The sequence below is a fragment of the Catharus ustulatus genome, chromosome 3 (assembly GCF_009819885.2).
Source record: "Catharus ustulatus isolate bCatUst1 chromosome 3, bCatUst1.pri.v2, whole genome shotgun sequence".
NCBI lineage: Eukaryota > Metazoa > Chordata > Aves > Passeriformes > Turdidae > Catharus > Catharus ustulatus.
This window is the reverse complement of record NC_046223.1, coordinates 84,612,960-84,636,654: the sequence shown is the minus strand read 5'-3', so window position 1 is coordinate 84,636,654 and position 23,695 is coordinate 84,612,960. Positions and strand designations below refer to the sequence as shown.

Below are 23,695 nucleotides of genomic sequence, written 5' to 3'. Positions count from 1 at the left end.
TGTTCAGATAATTTAGATAGAATTTCTGTGGTCATGATCATTAGTGCTGCTTGTTGAGACTGAGTTACAGTTCTGTAACTGGTGTGATATGTTGACTGTGTATACTAGACTCCATATGAAAACCAGGCCTCTGAGACAGCAACCAGTTGCTGGAAACATAGGCAACAGAAGATGTTGTTTGGGAAGTAAGTAACTGGAGCAGATGGTTGCATAAGCAATCTTCTGGGGTTCTAGTGAATATCTCCAGTTTAAAAGACAGAGGGACAAACTTTATATGGTTAGGGTGATGCTTTGAGGGTCATTGGATTTTTTTTTTTAAATATAAGGCAGTCATATAATACTGGAATGAAGGAAAGAGATTATTTAATCTTTGTAATAGCGTTTTATTGGTAGTGTATTCCAACATGCCAGTTTCCAAGATTCTGAGACAGCCCTGATTGCCCTGAACAGAGCACAGGGGGTCTGATGAGGGAGTGCAAAGTACTTGTTACACTGTGCCAATTAGGACAATAACCAGCAGTCACAGTACATGAGCAGCCTAGCTAGAGTCAGGTTTATTTCATGGGTACAATAACAAAGATTTTAAATGAGATTTTTCAGGAAGCTATGATGGGACTTTGAGAATGTTTGGAAAGAATTCCATTAAAGCTTGAGAGGGAACGAGAATTGGGGAAGTACTTATATGAACATTGAACAAGGGCTAATGAAACTATTATTGCCATTTGCTCAGAAAGCGTACTGACCTCTTCAGGGTGAATAAGACGATAGATTTTCTGAGGAAAAACTAAGAAGTGCTCTTGTTTCAGGTCATCATAAAGTAAAATGGGTAAGTATGTAAAGTGCTGGTGGGATCAGGTTAACAAGGTAGGAAGCGGTCTCTTCACATTCATTCAGACCATTGCAAAGATCATACTTGCTAGAGAAAAAGTGTGTCAGCTAGAAGAGAAGGAAAAAATTGGAGGGCTTTTTGCTGTTTTCCTACATTAATAAAAAGTTTGTTTTACAGACTCTAGTGTTTAGGTCTAGGTGAAAAATGAACTGAAAATGTTGATAGTGATTGAGAGAGAAGGAGATGGAGAAGGCCTGACTTGATGTGGTGGTTTGACCCTGGCTGGAGGCTAGTACCCTTTAAAGCTGCTCTATCGCTCCCCTCAAGTGGACACGGGAGAGAAAATGTAACTAGAGGCTCATGAGTTGATATAGGGATATAGAGAGATCACAAACTGATTTCTGCCATGGGCAGAACAGACTTGACTTGCAGAAATCGGTTGAATTTATTACTAATCAAAATCTGAGTAGGATAATGAGAAGTAAAAAACATCTTAAGAACATAATGTTCCTTCTACCCTTCCCTCCGTTCTGGGCTTAACTTCACTTTGATTCTCTGCCTCCTCCTCCCTCCCCAGTGGCACAGGGAGACAGAGGATTGGAGTTATGGCCAGTTTATCACTCTTTGTCTCTGCCATTGCTTCTTCCTCATGGAGAGGAGTGCTTTCCCTGCTGTAACGTGGAGTCCCTTCCATGAGAGACAGTTCTCCAGAAACTTCTCCAGTATGACTCCTTCACCTGGGCTACAGTTCTTCATGAATTGCTTCAGTGTGCACGCTTTCGATGAGGTGCAGTTTTTCAGGAACAGGCTGCTCCAACATGGCTCCCACATGGGGTCACAAACTCTTCCAGCAAAGCTACTCCAGTATGAGCTCCTCTCTCCACAGGGCCACAGGTCCTGCTGTGAGCCTGATCCAGTTGGGCTTCCCATGGGATTGCCACCTTTTATTTTTTTGGACATCCACCTGCTCTGGTGTGCTTCTTTGAGGGGGTGCAAGGTGGATCTCTGCTCCCCCATGGACCTCCATGGGCTGCAGGGGCACAGCCACCTCGCCATGGGCTGCAACAATCTGTGCCATAACTTTTTTTTTGTTTCCTTCTTAAATATATTATCACAGAGGTGTTACTGACCTAGCTAGTGGGCTCATCCTTGGCCAGAGGTGGGTCTGTCCTGAAGCTGACTGACATTGAATCTATTGGACATAGGGGAGGTTCCTGGCACTTTCTCACAGAAACTGCCTCTGTAGCTCCTTCTCCTTCTATCAAAACCTGGCCATGCAAACCCAATATACAGGAGAAATAAAAATTCTTTATGATGCTGCTGAGGTGCCCATAAGTAAATGAAAGACAATATCTGAAATACAAGTTTGAACAGAAAGAGAGTCTGAAGATAGGTCCTGAATTTAGGACTCATTTACAGAATGGAAATTCAGTTTTGTAAGGCAGATAAGAGGACATGTGTAACTCAGCTTCTTTCTTCACAGATAGTGAAATTCAGTAGAAAGCAGGCAGTGGCTGAAGAGGAAATGGCCAAGATGACCTGGAGGATGTACTGAAAATACAGTTACAATGCTGAGGAAAGACTGAAAGTGCAAAAATTGAAAGAATACAGTGTTTAAGGGGTGTGTCTGCCTATTAGTGCAGTCTCAGAGATTAAATAAATTCTAAATGGAATGGTTGTTTTATGAAAAGGCTAGGCTCTGTGGAAAATAAGGAGGAATTCCAGATGGAAGTGACAACCAACCAACCTGATTAATCTTGTAAGGAGGATTACATACACTCACTGACACTTTCCCTATCCTCTTCCTGAATTTACCGTCAAATTATAATAGGTGATGCAAGTAATATAATATGAGGTTGTTTGTATATGTTGATATAAAATAGGAAGGAACGAATGTTTTTATTTCTCCTGTCCTGGAAGAGAGGTTGGTTTTTGCTTTATTTGTTTAGTTTATTTTTCCTTGTAGATCATTAAAATCACTAGGTGGCAGTCTTTGTCTGTAAGTTGTTATTTTGATACAAATTGATAGTTAATTTTAAAGCGCTTTTATAAGGGTCAAGGTCTAAATATAATTTAATATTATAGTAGGAAGAATTTAATATATTAATACTCAGTACTAGTATTATAGAGATGTTGGTTGTTGTCCAGAATGTTACTGAAGGCTCTCTGGAGAGACAGAAAAAAAATTGCTTTTAGAATAAATTGGTCATTAAATATAAAAGCTGCCTTTTTTTTTTTTTTTTTAACCCAGTGCAGTGTTATGTTGTATAAACACAGCCAGAGATCTGTACTAGTATGTGAAGAAAAACTCATTGACTTTTTAAGAAAATAAATACAACCTTTCAATCAGATGAATTTTAAACATGCTACCAGGAATTTTATTAAAAAATACTTAATTAAGGAATTGTATGTAAATAAGGCAGTGTGTGGAAGGTTAATTTCCATTATAGTATGACTAAAGATAGTGTGTTTGTTCCAATACATCTTATATCAAGGTCTGAAATACATTATTCTGGTTTTCTGGCATTGAATTTAATTTTTAAAAATCTGTTGCTGTATAATTTTGAAAATGAGTCGACTTTCTGAAATATTTATGCAGACTGCTTCTTCCAGATAATGGAAATAATTTGAGCAGTTTTTTTTCTTTTTTCCCTCTCTCTGGTCTGGTACACTGGAAGGCATTATCTCCTTCCCCATCACCCTCTGTCAGGTTTTTTATTGTCACCGTTTTGCAGAAGTTACATCCTGTTACCTCTAGAGTATCTTTATCGAAATAAGGACTGTTCCACAGTCCTTCTCTCTGGAGGTTTTTCCTGTCCTTAGAACAGTGTGATGTAAACTGCCTACTGTATTTTTATAGACTAGGTAATGTGTGCAAACATTTTTTAATTTTAATTTATTTTGAAGGGAAGTACATTATTATTCCAATCCTTCAGAGAAAATGCTGTCTATTTGTCTTTGAGTCTGCAACTGGATTAGAAACAATGATGTTGGAGTGGAAATACATGTCCTGTTGCTCTGCCTGGAGTGTGAAATAAAGTTGCAACATGTAAAGATCAGTATCATCCACATGACAGAAATATAGAGGAGATCAGAGGTAGGAATTAAATGATAGGGGGTTAAGAAATGAGAGGAAAAAACAGAGGTAAAAACGATGTAAAAATGGAGAAAGTGGACAGAAGTGAAAACTGAGAAAGAAGAATAGCAGAAATAGTGATTGACAAGGAATGTCACTCAGGGTAATGCTAGGGCAGGTGGTTTTTGTGTAACTAAAAAGAAAAAAACCCAAGATGTTACTGTCCTACTGTGGCCAAGAAATGAAAATTACATAAACAAGGAGATGAAGTGTGTGTGTGTATACGTATATATACTTTCCTTGAATGTTCGTTCTGTCATCCTCCAAACACCTACAGCTTGTAGGGCCTCCTTATCTGTGTCTCTGTGGTGATTTGGCCTCTGTGGTGAATTGTCTTTCATACCATTCTGGCCTGCACTTGAAGGGATAATCTATTGTGCACTTTCTGCCATGTCAAAAGATGGTCCTTATCGGGGGTAAGGATCAGGAGTTTTCTGACTATTTCAGATATTTTGGTATTTTGAGGATATGGAATAGGATGAGTCCTTGCTCAGAACTCTGAGTCTAACAGAATGAAGGTGAGCTTGGCAGGTCTTTCCCCATAGCAGTGCTTGGGTACAGGCTGACTTTTTTTTTGGTTTTTATGCTCACTTTTACAAATGGAGTTTGCAAACTTTTTGAGGTTCAGCTCAATTCCCTATTGCGCAACAGCTTGAAGTTCCTTGTCGTGGAATGTCCTTCTGTTTTTTATCAAGGGAGTCTAGGTGACTGTGTAAGTTAGATTCCCAGTATTTACAGACCTGAATAGATTGTTTTTTTTACATTTTTGAGCTATTGAAAATTATTTTTGACTGAAAGAGTAGTGTAAATGAATCTTTTACTTTTCAGTAGGAAATTCCTGAATAATGCCATTTTAATTCCCTTGCAACTATTTGCAAATGCAGGTAGAATTGAATAGTTTGAATGGGAGTTTTTATTTAAAGATTCTCTCAGTTCCAGGAGGATGTTGCTGTGGTATCTCCTACCAGAAGCAAATGCTTGCCCAGGGTGTAAGAGATTTGGCCTGATGCTGTCTCTGGGGAGTTCTGAACTTACTCCACAGAGAGTTGACTGAGATACCAAAGCTGATCTTTGTGGAGATACAGCAGAAATACTTTTTTCACCAGTTGTTATTTTGAAATGTTTAGGAACTAATCTGTCTTTTGCTCATGTGATTCATTTGTCACTGTTTGGGATCCTCTGTGTGATCGCAGACTGAACAAGAGGAAGATAGGTTTCTGGATCAATGTCCCATCACTGTTTGGAGGGTTTTTGACTCATGGCTTTTTTTTTTTTCCATCTGTTCTGTTCTGTCTCTGTTATTGCTGTTCTCCTTTTTTTGTTTGTCAGTGCACACAGAGATGTACTGCCCACAGCGGTTTATGGTACCCTCAAACACCGTCAATTAGAATGAAGTGCTGTTCCCAAGGTTTCTGTGTAACATTGCTGAAATGTTCTTGAGTGACATTTGCTGCCTTTTTTAGTAATGCAGTGTTGTCTGTCAGTTTGTGGCCTTAGTCCCCAAGTTTTTTTTCTAATCTACTGCTGTGCAGCAACTAATTGCTTTTTTTGCTGAGTGGGTGCTCGATAAAATGAAACTCAGTAAGAACAACTGTGTGTCACTCCTATACATATGTAGGGTAAAACAAAATCAATCTCAGATAATTTCCTTTTAGGTAATTCTGAGTTGCATACGTGGCTAGCTATATTAATGCAGATAGTACTAAATGTGTAATGAGCACCTTCATTTCTTTTTCTCACTCATTTTACGGTTTTGTCATGTAGAGTGGAAGGGGTATGCACAAGTAACTTGAAATTTAATTCTCTTTTTTCCCCTAGTATTTTCAAGATAATAGGATTGTTTTATATATAATCCTTCCAGTGCTTTATTATTATTATTTTGATGCAGCTAGAAGTGTAAATATAGTTGCTAGGATTATTTTCTTCCAAACCATATTTTTAAAAAAAGCGTGAAATAGATAGGGAACAGAGTGTAAACAGTAATTTCTGTCTATTCAGTCAGTTCAGAATATTTTCTTACAAATTGATAAATCACAGGGAAAAAAGGAACATCAGGAGAAGAGGTAACACTTGTAATGAATCCTGTGAGAATAGAGCAAGTTGAATCAGAAATTTCCCCTGTGGCAAATTTCAAACACATCAAAAAGCAAGTGACTGAACTACATATGAAACCACAGTTGTAGCTGTGAAAGAAAATAGTATCCTTATGTTCCTTATATCAGGATGACCTAGCCACATTAGCAATCAGCTGGATGCTTTAAAAATGATTTTATTTATCACTTCCATATTTCTTTTCCTTTCCTTTCTGCCTGCCTTACAAAAATTTCTCTCTGAAGCACAGGGTATGTTTTGAGACAGATCAGCTGGCAAAGGCTGTTTTTAGCCTTCAGTGGTGAAGTTTCTCTGGCTTTCCTACACACATGGTCCCAGTGCAGGATTATTGTTATGGTTTGAAGCTTTTCTTTATTGTTCAGTTTCTGTGTACTCTGTTTGCTGCTGCTGGAGGATATAGGGCATCCAAAACTGGATACTTTACTCTTGTGTTTTACTGAGTAAAACCTGGTTGCTTACAGCTCTCTCCTGTTACATCCCATGATAATGCTGCCTTGTTTTGCAGCAATACTGTTTATTTGCAACACCTGATCCACTGTAATCCCTGGTTGCTATTCTGTAGACCTTATACCTAACATGTAAAAACCTGTGTGAGTTTTCAGGGAAAACTTCGTTCTCAGTAAATGAATCGTTTATTTATAGTCCAGTAAACTAATTCAGGAGTCTTTGTTTATTTTGCCAGGAGATGGCTATACCTAGCCATGTCCAAGGGACACCAGCTTTTCTAAAAAAAAACTTACCTTCATTCTTTGAAGGTAAGTATTTACTTGAGCACAATATTATTTAGTGAGCTTTAGCTGGAGAAAACTCCTGAAGGCAGATTCTGTGTCTTAAGTGAAAAGCCTGTGGAGGAAAACATGGATGAGGAGATAAGAGTTGTCCCTATGTTATGGTATTTGGTGAAAGTTGTTGGCTGAAGTTTGGATGTTAAGCAAAAACTGCTTAATGTCCTGATGGCTTTTAGTAGCATGGAATGATGGAAGAACCTTTTGAAGCTGAGCTAATAGAAGTAGAGATAATATAGGGTTGTTATTAGAAAAATTCTGATCGTTTACCTCCAAAATACATAAAATATTTTAAAATGTTTATATTTTAAATATTTTTGTTAATAATTTCAGGGCTTTTTTTTGTTGTGTCAGCTACACTTAATGTTACTGGTAAGGGTGCAGAAATCTGTCAATTGAGATTCAGGGTTTTTTTGGTTGTTCTTCTGATCCCAAATGTTACACTGTAAAGGTAAGAAGAATGTGTTGTAATGCTATATATATTTAGACAGTGTGTTTTACCTCCCAAAAGCTATTAGTAGTTGGGTCTTAATTCAACAGGTGGGAAGATGTGCTAAGGTTTTTATGTGGAATTTTTAATCAATAGTCATGGTATGTTTTACATTCTTTTAGAACATAACCGTATGCTATTATGAGGAGGAGGAAAATCTCAGTTGAAAGTAGCATAGGTGTTAGGGCTTTACTGTATAAGCAGATAGAAAAGTGTTGATGCCTTGAAAGCAGACTTCAAGCTTGCTGGAGAAACATAGTGCTTCTTTGGCATAGGTCCTGGTCCTTCCTGAATCATTGCAGAATTTTTGATGTCATCAACATAAGCTAAGGGTAGAAAATTTATTTAGAATTGAAAATGACTACTTATGCGTAGATTGACTAAAACCTAAATAACCTGGCTTTTCGTTGTTGTAATTTCTTTGTGCATAGATTTAAGTGGAGAATTCTGCAGCTTGTTTGCCTGGTTCTTCCAGAACAGTTTGGCAAGACCTAGATTTGTTCTGATTTATATAAATGTCTTTGAACTGTAACATCTGGAGAACGTGTTCCAGACTCGTTGCACAATAGTACATTTTGTTCATTTTCATCTTAAATAGCCAATTCTTTTTTGAAGATTTACAGTTAGAAAAAGAAGAAAAGTTATTTGAAAACTTGGTAAAATGTAGTATGCCCTTTTTGTACCTTTTGTATATGTGGGATAATGATATAAATCAGTCTCTGTCAGGCCTAAATAGCTTTTATTTTAGTTTTGTTTTCTTTTTAATTGTTCTGATAATGTGCCTGGTGTGAAAACTGTATTTTATTTATAAGGGGCTCACTAATATTTATTATGTTTCCTTTCCCATATTGTAAACCTGTTTGAGGAAAAGATAAGGAATATATTTTTTAGCATAGAACTTGATACTCAGTGCAGACCTCAAGAAAACTGTTCTCACATTTTAAAGTTATTTCAAGATACATTGCTGGGCAAAAAAGTATGTGCTGCTGAACTTCATAAAAAATGGAATTTTCCACTTAAATACTTGCAGTGAAACATGTAGAAACAATATTTTGATAATATCATGTCAAGGAGGATGAAACTTTATTACATAAAGATCCAAGATGGAATTGATGAACATTACTACTCTTTGCAGTCTGTATTAATACCAGGTCTGCAAGTACATTTTGTGTACCGTCTTTTAGACATCTCTCTTTATGCCTTTGCAATTCCTTAGGCACAATTAGGTGATTTTCAATTTCTTTGGTTAGTCCTGTGATTCCCTCTGTTTCATTTATCCCACTCATCAGCTGGGATTAATTCAATATATCTGTTGTTTTTTCTACTCTGAGTTTGATGGTAAGAGGGTAGTAATTTCAATGGTGGTAAGAAGGTGGTAATTTCAATTTAAGAAGGTGCTGCCGACTTTATTACAGGGAATAAAACTCTTAGAGTTTTCTTGAAAGTAATTTACTAGAAGCCCAAGGGGGGGAAAAATCAAGACTAATATCCAAGTGTGGGAATTGTCTAAGCAGATTTGCAGCAGAAGCGCTTTGAGGTGCAGGTTAATCTTACTTTGACTTGATTCAGAGTCATCTTCCAGTGAGCAGGTTGACATAACATGGTAGTAGTCTATTATAAAAGATCTCTTTTCTTTTTAATTTGAAGAAACATTAAATCCTCAAAACCTGGTATGGGGTTTTCACACTTAGATGGAAGCACAAAGTATAGACTAATTTATTAATTTTTCTCATTCACATGCTTTGCATTATAAAGGGACAGGCATGGTTACCAGGGAGATTTGTAAGATGGTTTTCATTACTGCAGGTTACTGGTCATTGAGCTCTTTGCTCCTGAGTACTTCTACAGCAGCATGAAATCCTTGCTCTTGTGTTGGGAATACTTGCTTCACAATTCCAGGTAGATCCAGCATGCTTTCACGTTTACTTTAAATACGTCTACACTACTGATACTGAGGAATGTGAGGGTTACTTGTCATCCAGATGGTCTGCATAGCTTATTACAGGAGAACTTTCCTTAACAGGTTGCAATACTTAGCTTTGACAACTGTTCTGTGTTTCCTGTTGGATCTCTGTCATGTCATGTTGCAGACAATGTCAAAATGCATGGAACTGACCTAAGCCTTGTAATTTAGGATGGTGTGTTGTCCTCTGCTTGTACCCACATATAAGTATTTGGTAGATGTCAATTTTAGGGCATATTTTTCAAGTAAGGACTCTGTCATCTGGCATAGCTTCTCATGTCAAACTGTATGTCAGTTATGCTTTTCTGCAAGTGTGCTTCTCACATAGCAAAAGTTTTTTGTAGTTGACAAAGGAATGTTATTAATCATAGCTGGAGGAATATTTGAATGCTTTGTCCAATTAGGCATTGCTCTTTTTTTATTTAGGCTGCAACTGGGTGTATGAGCCAGATGATGAGGAGGATTTCAGTGTGGAGTGGGCAGCCTGCATGAATGTTTGAACTAGCAGTTCCAGGTCAAAGTGTTCTCAACAAGTCATTCTCTAACTCAAGATGATGCATTTTCCTTCCAAGAGCTCATTAGATCAAAACTACTCTTTCACCTCCTCTTCCTCCAAGAGTCCCTTACAAAAGTAAAAAGAAATTCTGATGAAGAAATCTACCACTGAGATGTGAACTGCTTTTTAAATGTTTTCCTAGGAGTGTGGATCTGAATCAGTACTATTTTATTGATGTCATTAAATGCTTCCATCAGCAGGACAGGTAAAAAGGACAGGCAAAAAAAGTTTTGGCAGTCAGCATCTAGACCTACTTGGGGCTGTTAATAAATCATAGAGGGTTGTAAGGAGAAGACCTTGAAAGTAATCTCTTTCAGATGACCTTGAAAGTCATCTGTTTGAAACCTAAAAACACAGTTTAGGTTGCCTGTGGTCTTGTCCAGGTGAGTTTGAACATGTCCAAGGCAGGAGCTTCTACAACCTCTTGGGACAGCTTATTCCAGCATGTGACTACTGTCATAGTGAGGATTTTTTCTTTAATATAATTAGTTTACTTTTTTGCATCATTCTTTCGGTTGACACTGAGTACCTGAGAAGAATCTGCTCTTCCCCTGTTTGTACCACTGCTTGGCTGCTCTTCCATTGTGGGAAGATAAAATTACTTGCAAGGTTACCAGCATTCAAAGCTAAAGACAAAGCATTAACCTGCCCCAACTCCTCCCACTTCTTCCCTGAGAAAGGGAGAGAATTACATAATATATTTTAATATTTTTGGTTTATTCTTTAGTTTTTGGTGGCTACTAGTTTGTCACAAGTGACAGAAAGTTTGAACTGGGGGAGGGCTGAAAATGAAACCTTCAGTCTTTGCTTTAGGAAGGCAGAGGTGTTTATGGAGTTTTTCTGGGTCTTCTCTAATCCAAAAGTCTGTAAGCCTGACGAGGACATTCTTAGTGTTATATTGATACTGTGAACTTTTACAGTTTACCAGGTTTTACTAGAAAGTTTTCCTTCCAAACCTGATATTTGGTAACTGTGCAGATTGTAAGAATTTCTAGCTAATGGAGGAGATTACTCCCTATCCATGGTAAACTTTTCTTTGTACTTCAGCAGTTCTTCTGACTCTGATATTATTTGTGGTCTTTGAGAGTGAGGGTTAAATGAAAATGCACGAAACACGCTTTTCTCCTGAGGGAATCTTGGGGGAGAGGAGGTGAAAGTGTGTTTGTGATCTAATAAGCTCTTAGAAGAAAAATGCATTGTCTTGGGTCAAAGAATGACTTGTTGAGAACACTTTGAGCTAGAACTACTAGTTCAAACATTTGTGTTTCTTCAAATGTATGATTTAGTAACTGGGGGAGACTTGAAAAGAAAATATACCCTTCAGCTGTTCCTAATTTCCAAATAACTTGAAGTGCTTTTCTAAAGTGTTGGCTATGTCAGTGACATGCATTGATAAACTTGTGAAGAATTCCTATTCTTATGAGTTGCCAGGCAGAACAGGTGTCCTTTACTTTGGGCAACACAGTAGTAACAAGTGGTTCAGAAGGATGCATTTTTTGGTGGGATTTTCTTTTTTCCTCCCAAATGAAGCATAATTAAGACATAATTAAGAACAAGTCAAACCAAGCAGGAAAGACTTATCTGTCATTTTATCTTTATGTCTTCTGTCTAAAAGCTTCTGTCTAAAACTAGAAGTCAGCTCCTTAGCTGCAGAATAGAATATGATAGTGGATTTTGCAGCAGCAGAATAGGAGGAAGCTAATTTAGTTTAGTACATGCAAATCTCATTTCTGACCCTGTCGTCAGTTGCTCCCAGATTTTGGCAGTATGTTTTCTTTGCTAACTTTTGTGTCTTACCGCCATAATGTGACTTTTTGGGATATCTATGGATATTGTAATGGGAATGCCATGTACTTGGTTGTTAAATAATAAAAATTTGAATGACTTTTTAATTCAAGGTACCTAAATGTTGAAATTGTATTGAAGGCGTAGGCAGTGTATACACAATGTGTGTGGATACATGTAATTCTCCTATTAACAGACCCAACTTGCTGCACTTCGCTTGAGATTTTACACTCTCTTGACTGGGGACTCAGGCCTGGGATTGGCTGAGTTATGCCAGAGGCATGGCTGGGTCCTTGAAGCCTGTTAGGAATGTTTGGCCACACACAAATCTTCTTGGCTTTTGTAGGGCGCAGTGTTGGGGAAGAACAGGAGAGAAGTATAGATAAATTCTGTAAGTTGTTATTCTGTGCACAGTAGGTAGAACTCATCTTCAGAAGTTGAGAGCTACTTGCTTATGAAATCCTTTTCATTTCGTATAATCACTTTTCATCAGTTAGGTGAAATAATATGTTTTAACATGGATAACTCTGGACAAAGAAGCTTTTTAAGCACACAACATGTTAGTGTGCAAGGTATCAAGACTGGAAGTTAAACCATCTCTGTGTCAGTGAACTGGAAGCCCTGCTTTGGACAAGTAGGTTTGAAATTTCTATATTCAGCTGTAAAGTTAAAGTATATTTACTGGTATTCCCTTTAGAGCAATAGGGCATGTTTTTTTTGAAGCTGGAGAACTGTGACTAGGTTAACAGTAGAAAAAATGATTAAACAAAATTATTAAAACTGTTAAGTTAGTAGAACTAGTTTTTGTTAACCCAGAAGTTCTTAAGATAGCTGAGTAGAAATTTACTAAACAGCATTTACTTGTTGTTTGGCCTGCCCTCTTGTATAGTATCAGATAAATGGAAGACTAGCAGTGTCGCCAGTTGTAAAATGGGGCTTGAAAGGGATGGTGGGACCAAGAAAGCTTAAATGTTGAATAGATTGTGTTAATTATGTTAAGAAATAAAATTAGTTGATGTAGAAGTACATCTATGAAAAATCCTAGATATTTTAATGTTAAAAAAGATCTTTAAAGGCAGGACTGATTGGAAATCAGTAATTCCTGTTTGAATTTTCTACACAAAATCTCTGGTGAGCAGCAAAGAAGCTCATCTGCTAGGGCTTCCTTTTCTTTCCAGTCTTTTCTGCATGTGCAGCCTGACTGTTTTGGTTGAACTAATATTTTTAACTTCTTAGACTTTTCTATTTGATTTCAAATAGATGTTTTAAATGGAAGTCAGTGAGATCATTTGGACAAATAAAATGCCCTCCACATATATTGTTAATATTACTCAGTACTGACATCTTTTTAGACCCATATGCATTTTTTAAACACCAATCATGTAGAAGTATCTTGAAAAAAAAGCACAGTTCTCCTTTGGCTAAATCACCAGCAGTACTCCTTAAACCACCCAAATGGTCCAGTGTGGACTTGTGCAGAGAGATGTGAAATTACTCAGAGTTGGAGCATTGAGTGGTGTGTTAACATTATAGGAGATTTAATATTGTTTGAATATCTCATTTTTGGAGTTAAATTAAGACAGGAACATGACTTGTTGCAGTTACTGAAATCTGAAATACTTTTTTCCTGATGGCTTGGAACAAATAAAGATGAAGCAGCCAAAACATCAATGCACAATAATCGACTACAAATGTCTGTAAACATGTTCTGTTAGGTTGCTATGAAACTCTTTATTTCTGGCAAACGAGAAGATGACTGTGAGACTGCCTTAAAGCTGTTGTCTCTTACACAAAGGGTCAGTGGTAATTTGTATATTTGTGGGGCACTCTTTGTTCTGAAAAATCACAAAGATTGCTCCTTTTTTATTTAAGTAAAATTGAACAGAGTATTGCTTTTTTCCTTAGTGTTTGTTCTTCATAATTTAAGGGAAGAATTCTAGAGTGGTTTTTTCACTTCCTTAACATGCATCTAGTCTTACTTCTGAGTTATTGGGATGGAGAGATGAGAAGAATCATCCTTTTTTTTCACAGAAGCTTCCCTGTTTGCTGCATTGCTTCCCTCAGTAGCTGGCAGAGGGCACTGACCTGTTCTGATGGCTGAAAGCAGGGATGTTTATAAAGGCAGGCAGGTTAATTGAAATGCACACCAGCGTGATGTCTTCCTGCAGAGGCTGACGCACCTGGCTTCAGAAAATGCAGAGGTGTTACTTTCACCTGGACTGACCAGTTAGTTTGTTTTGGGCTGCGTGGCTGACGCAAATCATAGGGGAGCACATTTTAGGAAGTGGTTCTTTGTTGGTAAGGAAATGAAATACAGAAACATAAAGTATCTCTGGGTTATTTGTCTGCGTCAGTCAGATTTCAGCTGGAATCTATCTCAGCTGGTTTGCAGAGGGTGATGTGAATGGCTGTTTATCAAAATGGACTTCCTTTTCACAGTTTGAAAAAAAAAGCGAAAAATAACAAAATGTGAAATAAAATAGATAAAAATACATAGGATTAATTCATTTACAGTAGTTTCACGAATACAAGCCGCACGGAGTATAAGCCGCACTTCCGGTGCCTCGACAATGTTGCTGTCTTTGTCAATAGATAAGCCGCACCCCGAATATTAGCCGCACTTTCGTTCGTAGCGAGAATCCGTGTGCAGCTTTCACAAATTGGCCAATTAGTAACAGGATCGCGGCATAGCGGGGTTTACTGGTTCGGGGCGGGGCCAGGCAGGCTCGGCCCGCTCATGGTTGCCGACGGGGCCGGCCGGATGGTGCTGCAGCCGCCGCTGCGCTCACTGGCCCCCCTCTCCCGTCAGCACCGCCCCACTGCTGCGTTTAGTCGCCCTGCCGGCGGGCCAGCCGCCGCCGCCGCTGCCAGGCACGCCGGCCGCCCCGTGCCATGTTTACTCGCCCGGCCGGCAGGGCTGCCGCCGCTGCCAGGCTCTGCCAGCGGGGTGGCCGCCGCCAAGCTCGCCGGCCGCCCCCTCCCGTCTGCACCGCCGCCGCGTTTCCTCGCCCTGGCCGGCACTGCAGGCCCCCGCACCGCCGGGCTCCCCCACGCTGCTGGCCCCGATTCTGCTGGGCTTCCCCCGCTGCCAGGCAGCCCCACCTGCCGGCCTTCCTGCTTCTGCCACGCTCCCCTGCACTGCTCGCCCCAGTTCTCCCAGGCTCCCCCGCCCTGCTGGCCCGGGCTCTGCCACCCCCCCTGCCCCGCCCTGCTGGCTCAGGCTCAGCCGCCTGCCCCCCACACTGCTGGCCCCGCCTCTGCTAGGCTTTCCCACCTCTGCCGGGGCCGGCCGGGCTCCAGCTTGGCTTGGGGCTGCCGCGGGCTCTCACTTCCGTGTTGGCAGCTTTTAGAATATTGTTCATGTATTAACCGCCCCGGAATATTGGTCGCACTTCCGGGTTTCCACCAAACTTTTGGTCAAATTGGTGCGGCTTGTATTCGTGAAATTACTGTAAATGCTAAATATTTAAATATTTTGTGTTAGTTTTAGTAATGATTTTCGTACCATATCAATAAAAATAAAGGTTAAAGCAACACCATACAATTTTTAATGTTTGAGGAAATGAATAAATTTGTTTTATCCTAACAATGTATATGTCTTGTTGCCATAACGGGCTAGATTTTATAAAGAAAACCCTACCCTTTAAAACTCTACCCAAAGTTGTTTTTTGATCTAATATTTAGTAAAGTACTTTAGGATTTGCTTTTAGGAGATCAGTATTATTGTCTTAATGCTACAATCAAAACCATTCCTGAGTAACAAATTTCATTCATTAAATTTCCTGGCTCACTCTTTTCTGTTTTAAGTCATGGTGCTTCAGAATTGTATCTTTAGTCCTGAAACTCCAAATTAGGTGCTTCACACTCCTCACATTACAGCTCTCTCATTACATTTCACTTTTGCCTTAGTAATTTTTGCTTCATTTGTTTCATCATACTTCAGTGATAGCAGCGTGATGCCTCTCATTTAGTATCTCAGTAGTATTTCAGCAGTTTTATTAGGATATATTTTATATTTTGAATTATAGAGTTACATACTAGTGTGGTGGAGCTAACATGCTTTTAAATTAATTCACCACCCTAAATTGATATTAAATAATTAATTTTTAAGTTTGTATCAATTATTAGTCAAAATCTCATTTTACAGGATTGTTCAGATAAATTTCAATTTTTGAGTGAGAGTTATTTATTTATGGAACCTGTGTTTTAGGCTATTTCAGTATACTTTGAAAAATCTGTTAATAAAGAATAAGGTTAGGTAAGCTATAAGTCTTAGATGAAAATATCCCGTAATCAAGTGAAGTGAAAAATAGTGATCTGCCAATGGACTTATTAGGAGTAGGAAAATAGAAAGTAGGGAACAAAATTACCAACATTGCCATATTTCTTCATAATGTTAATACATTTTGTGCTTCTAAAAATAAGATTTGTTTTAAATTAAGATTAATTGTGTCAGTGATAAAGAAGGGAGTCGAGATGGCTCATTCATAGTATGCTAGATAAAGAAAAGGGAGGGAAGGAAGTGTTTGCCAAGTGTTTATGGTGTTACAGTTGTGATGGTAGGGCCTGGGACAACTACACATTTACACAGAAAGTTTATTTTCCTTTTTTGTGGCCATGATGTCAGTCAGTGGTGAGAGTGCACCAGAGTGTGCAATATAGGAACTGATGTTACAGTTCCTTTAGAAATAAGAACAGTTTACACAGTAAAGAGTCCCTCTAGGGGAAAAATAATCTTGGATTCTCTGTGTTTACACTGACTTGTATGAGAAATCATGATGTGTCCAGCAATTGTGACAGCTTTTTGGAGACTTGGTGTTGGCTTGTGTTGCCTCACTGACGCCACCAACATTGTAATATCATTTGATGGCATTTATTTTTTTTACTTGCTTTAAATGAATGGAGGTGGGTGGAAAAAAAGGAAAGCAGAGGGAGAGCCAAAAATGTATTTACTTATATATATATACACACACATACATACATGCATATGGACAAGAGGTGACAGTGATGTGCTGGGTGATGTGTGAAAATGAAAGAAGTCCCTTAAAGATTTGTAAAACATGCCTCCCTTTAGTGTATTGCAAATACAGCCTTGGACTATGGTTTTTCCCTAATCATCCCTTTCTGAAAAGTTTTTGTTAGCTTTCGTTTTTATAGTTGATCTTACAGGTATTGAAATGACAAGTCCTCCTAGTAACAGTTTTCCCACTTATTTTAGCCTGGTTTTTTGGTTAGTTGTTTCATGGTTATTTTGTTACTGTTTAATTTATTTCATAGTCACTGGTGTGCACTGTGCACATTTTTTCCATCCAATTTGAAGTCTTGGCATTTTCATGCATGATGGATTCCTATAGAAACTACTGTCTACCCAGTGTTGTAATGGGAAGATTTAATAGCAGACTGAGATTTTTCTGCTGTACTCCTTTGGCAGAAAAGTACTGCTGGCAAATATTGTAAATATGTCTTATAGAGGATATTGTAGTGGTGTTTCATCTCCCTCCTACTCCTTCTTGTTTTTAATTTCATGAACTGAACAATTTTGTCTGCAACCATCTATTAGATTGATGAGTATTTGGGATCTGAAATTACTGTGGCACAGAAGTATGTCAGGACTAAAATAACCTTTTGCACTCCCATAGAGAAGAAATGAAATCAAATGTTTTGGGTTTGTAGCAGGAGCTGCTTGAAGCTCCTTGGAGACAAAGCAGATTATGTAAGTGTGGCCTTACCTTGGGAGAGAAATGTGGTAAGAATGGGCACTGCTGATGGGGGGATGTGGACAAGAGGCTGTGTGCTTTTGAACAGGTGCTCCTGGACATCTGCCTTTGAGTAGGGACAGTTACTTGTCAGTGCGTGGAAAAATGGAAGAAACAGCACTTACCTTTATTGTAAACTTTTAAAAATGCTTGTATGTATTGTTTACTCCCATATAAGCATGAGGGGTATACATATTTAAGTGTGAATAAGAACAAATTTTCCTTCAGATGTTAAGAATGTTGGAAGTTACAGAAACTGGTCTTTCATTTAGTTTCTCCTTTTCTTTCTCTGACTTGTTACAAGTTTGAGTATCTGTACCTGTAATGGATGGTTATTGTTTCTACACTTATAAAGCCCATCTAAGCAGCCATATGCTTAATTGCATGTGACTTTTTTATAAGTAAAATATTTTTGGGACAATATTTTCGACTTAGAGCTGGTGTGTTAAAGGAATTTTGTGGTTTTTTATTTTTAATACAGGTAAAGACAGAGTTTTCAACACCCCTTTATGTGAACAAGGAATTGTTGGCTTTGGTATTGGAATTGCTGTTACAGGTGCTACAGCCATTGCAGAAATTCAATTTGCAGATTACATTTTTCCAGCATTTGATCAGGTTAGTACTAATAAATTTGAGAGTGGTTAAAATAAATCTTAAAATTGTTTAAATTACTCTTCTGTTAGCACTAGTACTTGGTTTGTAATTTTTGCAAATATAACCACAGCTGTATTACTAATATTTATGCATGCTTTAGGTAAACAGGCGTAAACTGCAAACAGTGCTAATATTGTACTGTAAACAGTAAACTGTACCATGGCCAATTTGTTGGCTATTAAATAATGGAAATTAAAGATCTGGTTTGAGGCAAATGTCTGTTTGTTTTAATTTTTGGTTTTGTGGCTGTGTTGGCTTCAGCAGCTATAAATTCAACAGCCTGTGTCCTCTGAACACAGTCTCTCATTGCTGCGTACAGCTGCAGCTGGCCGTGTGTCCACAGGACAAGTACAGATCCAGACTGGGCTGACTGGCAATATAGAATGAGGAAATAACTGGGTTATAAAGCTACCCCTGAGGCTTAGGCATCTAACTTGAACACAGTAAATTATTGGTTTATTTGCCTTAGAAAATGTTTGTCTTTGAGCTGACATACACTATTCCTTTGCTTCTAATTTCATCCTCTGAATCCCATGCATGCAACAGATGATGGAGTTACTTTTCATGTATTGAAGTATCTTGATGCATAACTAGAGGTATTGGACTGAATGTTACTTTTATATACATATAAATCTTCCCAGATTGTTAATGAAGCAGCAAAATATCGTTACCGCTCTGGAGATCTGTTCAATTGTGGAAACCTCACCATTAGAGCACCCTGGGGCTGTGTGGGTCATGGTGCACTATATCACTCTCAAAGTCCAGAAGCCTTTTTTGCTCACTGCCCAGGAATAAAGGTATAGCAACTCTTTTTTACAAAGTTTAATTTTTTTTGTTTGTTTTATAATGAACTTTACTAGCAATGAGTCTGGGTGCAGACAGGGGAAGAAGAGTAGATGTCAATGCATAACAAAATATCTGAATATGCTAATTAAAAACTATTAGAAAACTTAAACTCTTTTAAGTGTTGGAGAATTTATAACCATTATTGAAACAATCTTTAGTAGATATAACATTTTGTGTTTGTTCTTTGCACTACAAACGTACATTTGACATAGTTTTGTGTGCTGTGTATTACAGAACCTAAAAACTAACACTTAATAAGTTGTACTTTCTATTTTTTTGAATTTCTGCATCTATCTTAAATGTATTATTGAATTAATTTTTATGAAAGACAATGGTGGGCAGTGGGAACAAACTGAAACACCTGAGGATCTGTCTGAGCAAGCACAGATTACACAGAGAGTTTGTGGAGTGTCCATTCTTAGAGACTCAGAATTTGTCTGCACATGGTTCCAGGCAACTGGATGTGGATGACTCTACTTGGTCGAGGGTGTTGGACCAGATGACCTTCTGGAGGTCCCTGTCAAACTCAACTGCTTGGTGATTTTCTGAGTGAGAACTTTAGACCAGCTTTCTGCCTGAGACTCTGGCATCCCTTGAAGTGAAGATGCCTAGTGCTTTGGTGGATAACTTTACAAGAGAAGAGGGAGTGGCAACACCTAGTCATCTCGAATTAAGAGAGCATTGTTTTCTCGTGAATAAAGTTTTGCCTGTGAACTTGTACATCTGTTAAGTATGTACTTAACATCTAGCTAACTGGATGCTAGCTGGCATCCAGTCCATTGAGCAATGACTCATGGTGGATTAATGTAGAAGATCTAAGCAGAACCAGTATTTGTATTCTAAAGACACATGTTCATTGTTTATCTGCTGTTTAAACTGCTGTCTCTGTTTGTTTGATTTTGGTGTCCTAAAGCTTGAGATATTACTCATCTATGGGGAGGCCATAGCCATTTCTCCTACTTGTTCTTCTCTTAAATAAAAAAACTTGTATTATTCACACTTTATTTCATTATATTGGAGGAATGGGATACTTTTTTGTCTTTGGGTGTTCTTCATGGCATTTGAGGTCCTCTTCTGAATTTGAAAGTAGTTCCTGATTGTAGACAAAAGCAATCTACAAAGTCTTTTGCCAGGTTATTGAATCAAATGTTTTCTAGAGCTTGTTTAAAAACTAAAGGAGTTAATTATTATATGAAAGCAAAACACAGTTTAGAGGATTAAAATACTGAGTCCAGGTCTAGCTAATTTCTGCTGATCTTGTAGGTCAATTTCAAACTTTTGTATACTAAACCCAGGGATGAAATTCAGTGGTCCACTCTGGTGATTAAAACTCTAATTCACACCAACTGCGTAAGCTGATGGCTAGACTTACCAATATGTTAGTAAGTGAGAATTTTATTTTGTCACTCCAGATAATATAATTTCTTTGTTCCCACCTCTGAGTTTTGTGTTGGTTTTTCACTTTCTTTCACTTTTCCTTGGGTAAAATGCTAAAATGGGTTGCTACCACTAAGATCTGTCATCTCAGTTAAAGGTAAAGGCGCATTACTTCTATGGAACTGATGGAACAATCTACTGTGTTTTGTGCACAGAGAAGTGTTTTGGACTCTATCTTTTGAATACTATTGCTTTGTGAAAAAAGTGTTCTTCCTTTTTTTTTTTTTTGCAAAGCTGTTTTGTGATCCAGTTCATAATGTTTCGGGATTGTGGGTATTTTTGAATAACCCTGGCCCTTAAAATAGCAGTCAAGAACTTAAAATAAACTGGGGGTTCAGATACATTGTAAAGTGTCTCATATCTAAGCATATTTTCTCCATGTAATAGGAGGAAAGACAAAGTCTTACAAGCTAAGAAGGGTAGGGTTTGATCTTTGGAAAGAGTGACTTTCAAAACGACCCTCTTATTAGACTTTGTGAAAGGTTTCTGGCTTTTTATTTTGTGTTTTTCTTAAGGGGCAGGTGCAGTTTGGATTGCCCAAGCCCAAGGGAATTTGTACAGCTTTGGTTATTCAGGGGAAGGGTTATGATCATTGGTACTTAGACAAAGCTTGTTGAGGTTTGAGGACACTACTGGATGATTTTATCTTTTGTCCAATGTTGTGAGAGTGTACATGGAAGACATTAATATTGATTCTCTGCATTCCATTGTAAGAATATTTACTCATAGTCAGAAGCTTTCTTTTTCATTTCCAGCCTAAATTTGTTTTTGACTAACTTGTATATTTAACTTATCTGTCCTTCACCATCCCGTTTATATTCTAAAACACTTGTACTCTCTTTAGTCTTTGTTTTGTTAGACTAAATAAATCAAAGTATCTAAGAAGTGTTAACAATATCTGGAGTTCTTTTAACATCTGTTTCGTTCTTTTTCTTTTCAAAGGCTTGAAAGAATCATTAAGTATTCCAGTTGAGTGTCTAGCAATGATTCTTGCAATAGCAATAACAATTTCTTGGCTATGTTGTTGCTTTTTTTTAGCAATTTACTGCATAGTATGCTAGTCATCTTTTGAGCAGATAAAAAATTCAGATCTGAATTTCTACTGCTGAGTTCTAAATCTGTAATAAAAATGTAGTCCTTAAACATGGGACTTTCAGTATGTATTTTTCAGTTTATTTTTGTCAGTCATGTCAATGATAACTGGGTCTTCCTACTATCATGCTCTCTAGTGTAGTGACTTCCAGCTTTGGAATAGTTTTTATCACCATGTTCTGATGTAACATTGTAAATGAATAAGGTAAATAAAGTCTGTCCTAAAAATGATTCATTCTGCTCTGATGAGTCTTTACCCAAGTAACTGGAGATCACTCAGCTGCATTTTTTTGTTATACATCAACATTGATTTCAGTAAGTGTGTGTGTGTGTGTGTATATAAATATATAATATAAATCTGGCTGAAATTCTCCTATACCTTTTACCTCAAATGTTATTGTTAAGATGCTATAAGATCCTAGTTCTGTCTTATCTGAGCACAGTACCTTGGTATTTAAATCACTGTATGGAGGGGAACTATTAAAACCTCATCAACAAACAAAATTCAGAATTTGGAGTATGTTTTAATAATGTAGCACTGATGTTAATTTGCTTTGTAAGAAAAGCTCAATCTGTATGTAGATTTATTTAAAGCAAATAATTGCTTAGCTTTAAGTATTATTGATGAAGTTTCTAACAGAATTGCAATTTTAAATAAACTACTTAAAATATTTTTACAGGTAGTTATTCCAAGGAGTCCTCTGCAAGCCAAAGGATTGCTGCTGTCATGCATAGAGGACAAAAATCCATGCATATTCTTTGAACCTAAAATACTTTACAGAGCTGCAGGTAAAGATTTTTATGTTGTATTTTCCAATAAAGCAACAATATTTGGGTTTTTTTGCACGTATATGTTGATTGTCACAGCTAAAACAATATTTAAGTAGAAGTCTTGACTTGTTTGGTCTCTAGGTATCTTGTGGGCTGGATTTTTAGAGAAATTGTGAAAACTGAATAAGTTCTTGAAGTTCTGACTGCAAAGATAAATGAACATTTGCTTTCTGATTTATGCTTAATTAACTTTGGAAGTGGAATGCTTTACAGCCCAAGGTTAAAAAAAGAAATAGAAGTAAGAGGTATTATTCTTTATTAAATTCTGATATAAATTTGGCAGAATTTGAACTGCTTTTTTGTGGTAACTCTAAATACTAAAATAAGTTTCCAGATCAGTTTTTATTTTTCCAAAGGAGCTGAGCCCCACCATCATAGTTTTTCCACAATTTCTTTGAAATGCTTAATTTCTAAAAATCTTTAAAATTATAACCTTATTTGAAAGGAAATGTGATTGCCATTACTTTGTTTTTAGTCATAGTGAACTTTCTGGATCAGAATAGTTTTAACAATTTTCAGTTTTAAGAACACTCAGTTATGTGTAAAGTACTGGAACAGTGGAAATAGACAATGATGGCGTTTGATTTGGTTCTAAAAATTAGCTTGTTGCTTCTTTGGACTATACAAACTTGACAGAACGGAAAATGGATGAAAAATTTTGCATGTGGAGATAGGCAGAGAAATTGGATGAGCAGATGATAAAATAGAACTGAAGCCATGACTTATCTGTAGCATTTCCCTGTCCTGTGGCTTTATATGTGAACTGTGCTTGATCCATCAATCCAGTTTATAAGTTGACTCTGTGTGGACTGAATTTGAGTGACAGACAAAATGTTTCATTTTTGCTTTGTACAGCACTTTTCTCTCAGTGCATCCGTTTTGTCAACTGGTTATTATTTATCCTCTTCCTAGAGAGACAGTAATAAGGGGAAAATATATAAAGCAGACATCAAAACTACAAAAAAGTAGTAATATAACTCAGGATCAAATAGGATATTTACTGGCAAAACTGTTTATTTGCTTTTATATTTTCAAAAGGGTCCAGAAGTCCCATTAGCAATGTAAATTTAAAAGTGCAGCTATTTTTAGTGTGGTGGGGTGTGATGTATCCATTGGGTATTGCATTCCTTAAGTTTAGTGTGTTTTGAGAACTTACTAAAATTCAATGGAAAGGTCTCTGTCCATTCATTTAAAGGAAGTAATTTGAAAAATGAACTTGAGTCTGAGTCCTGTTAAAGAAAAAAATGCAGTGTTTTTAAAACAGGCCTTTATTTCTCCTGCTTTCCCCCAGTATTTACAAGTCATAAGTACAGACTGTAGAGTTAATAAAATGCTTGTTTGCCTGCTGGTGTGAAAGGCTGCACATCAATATCACACAGCTTTTGAGAATATAGGAAGGTTTTTGTGTTTGAGGAAATGACTT

The 23,695-nt window shown here is 37.5% G+C and overlaps 1 protein-coding gene across 1 annotated transcript in view; it reads left to right on the top strand.

The window, feature by feature from the left end:
- The window catches only part of BCKDHB (branched chain keto acid dehydrogenase E1 subunit beta), a 118,928-nt gene that overhangs the window by 5,669 nt on the left and 89,564 nt on the right, over positions 1–23,695 (top strand). The window contains exons 4-6 of the mRNA XM_033056321.2: positions 17,894–18,027; positions 18,708–18,863; positions 22,122–22,230. Coding sequence (XP_032912212.1) covers positions 17,894–18,027; positions 18,708–18,863; positions 22,122–22,230 — 399 coding nt within the window. The remainder of the gene's footprint in view (positions 1–17,893; positions 18,028–18,707; positions 18,864–22,121; positions 22,231–23,695) is intronic.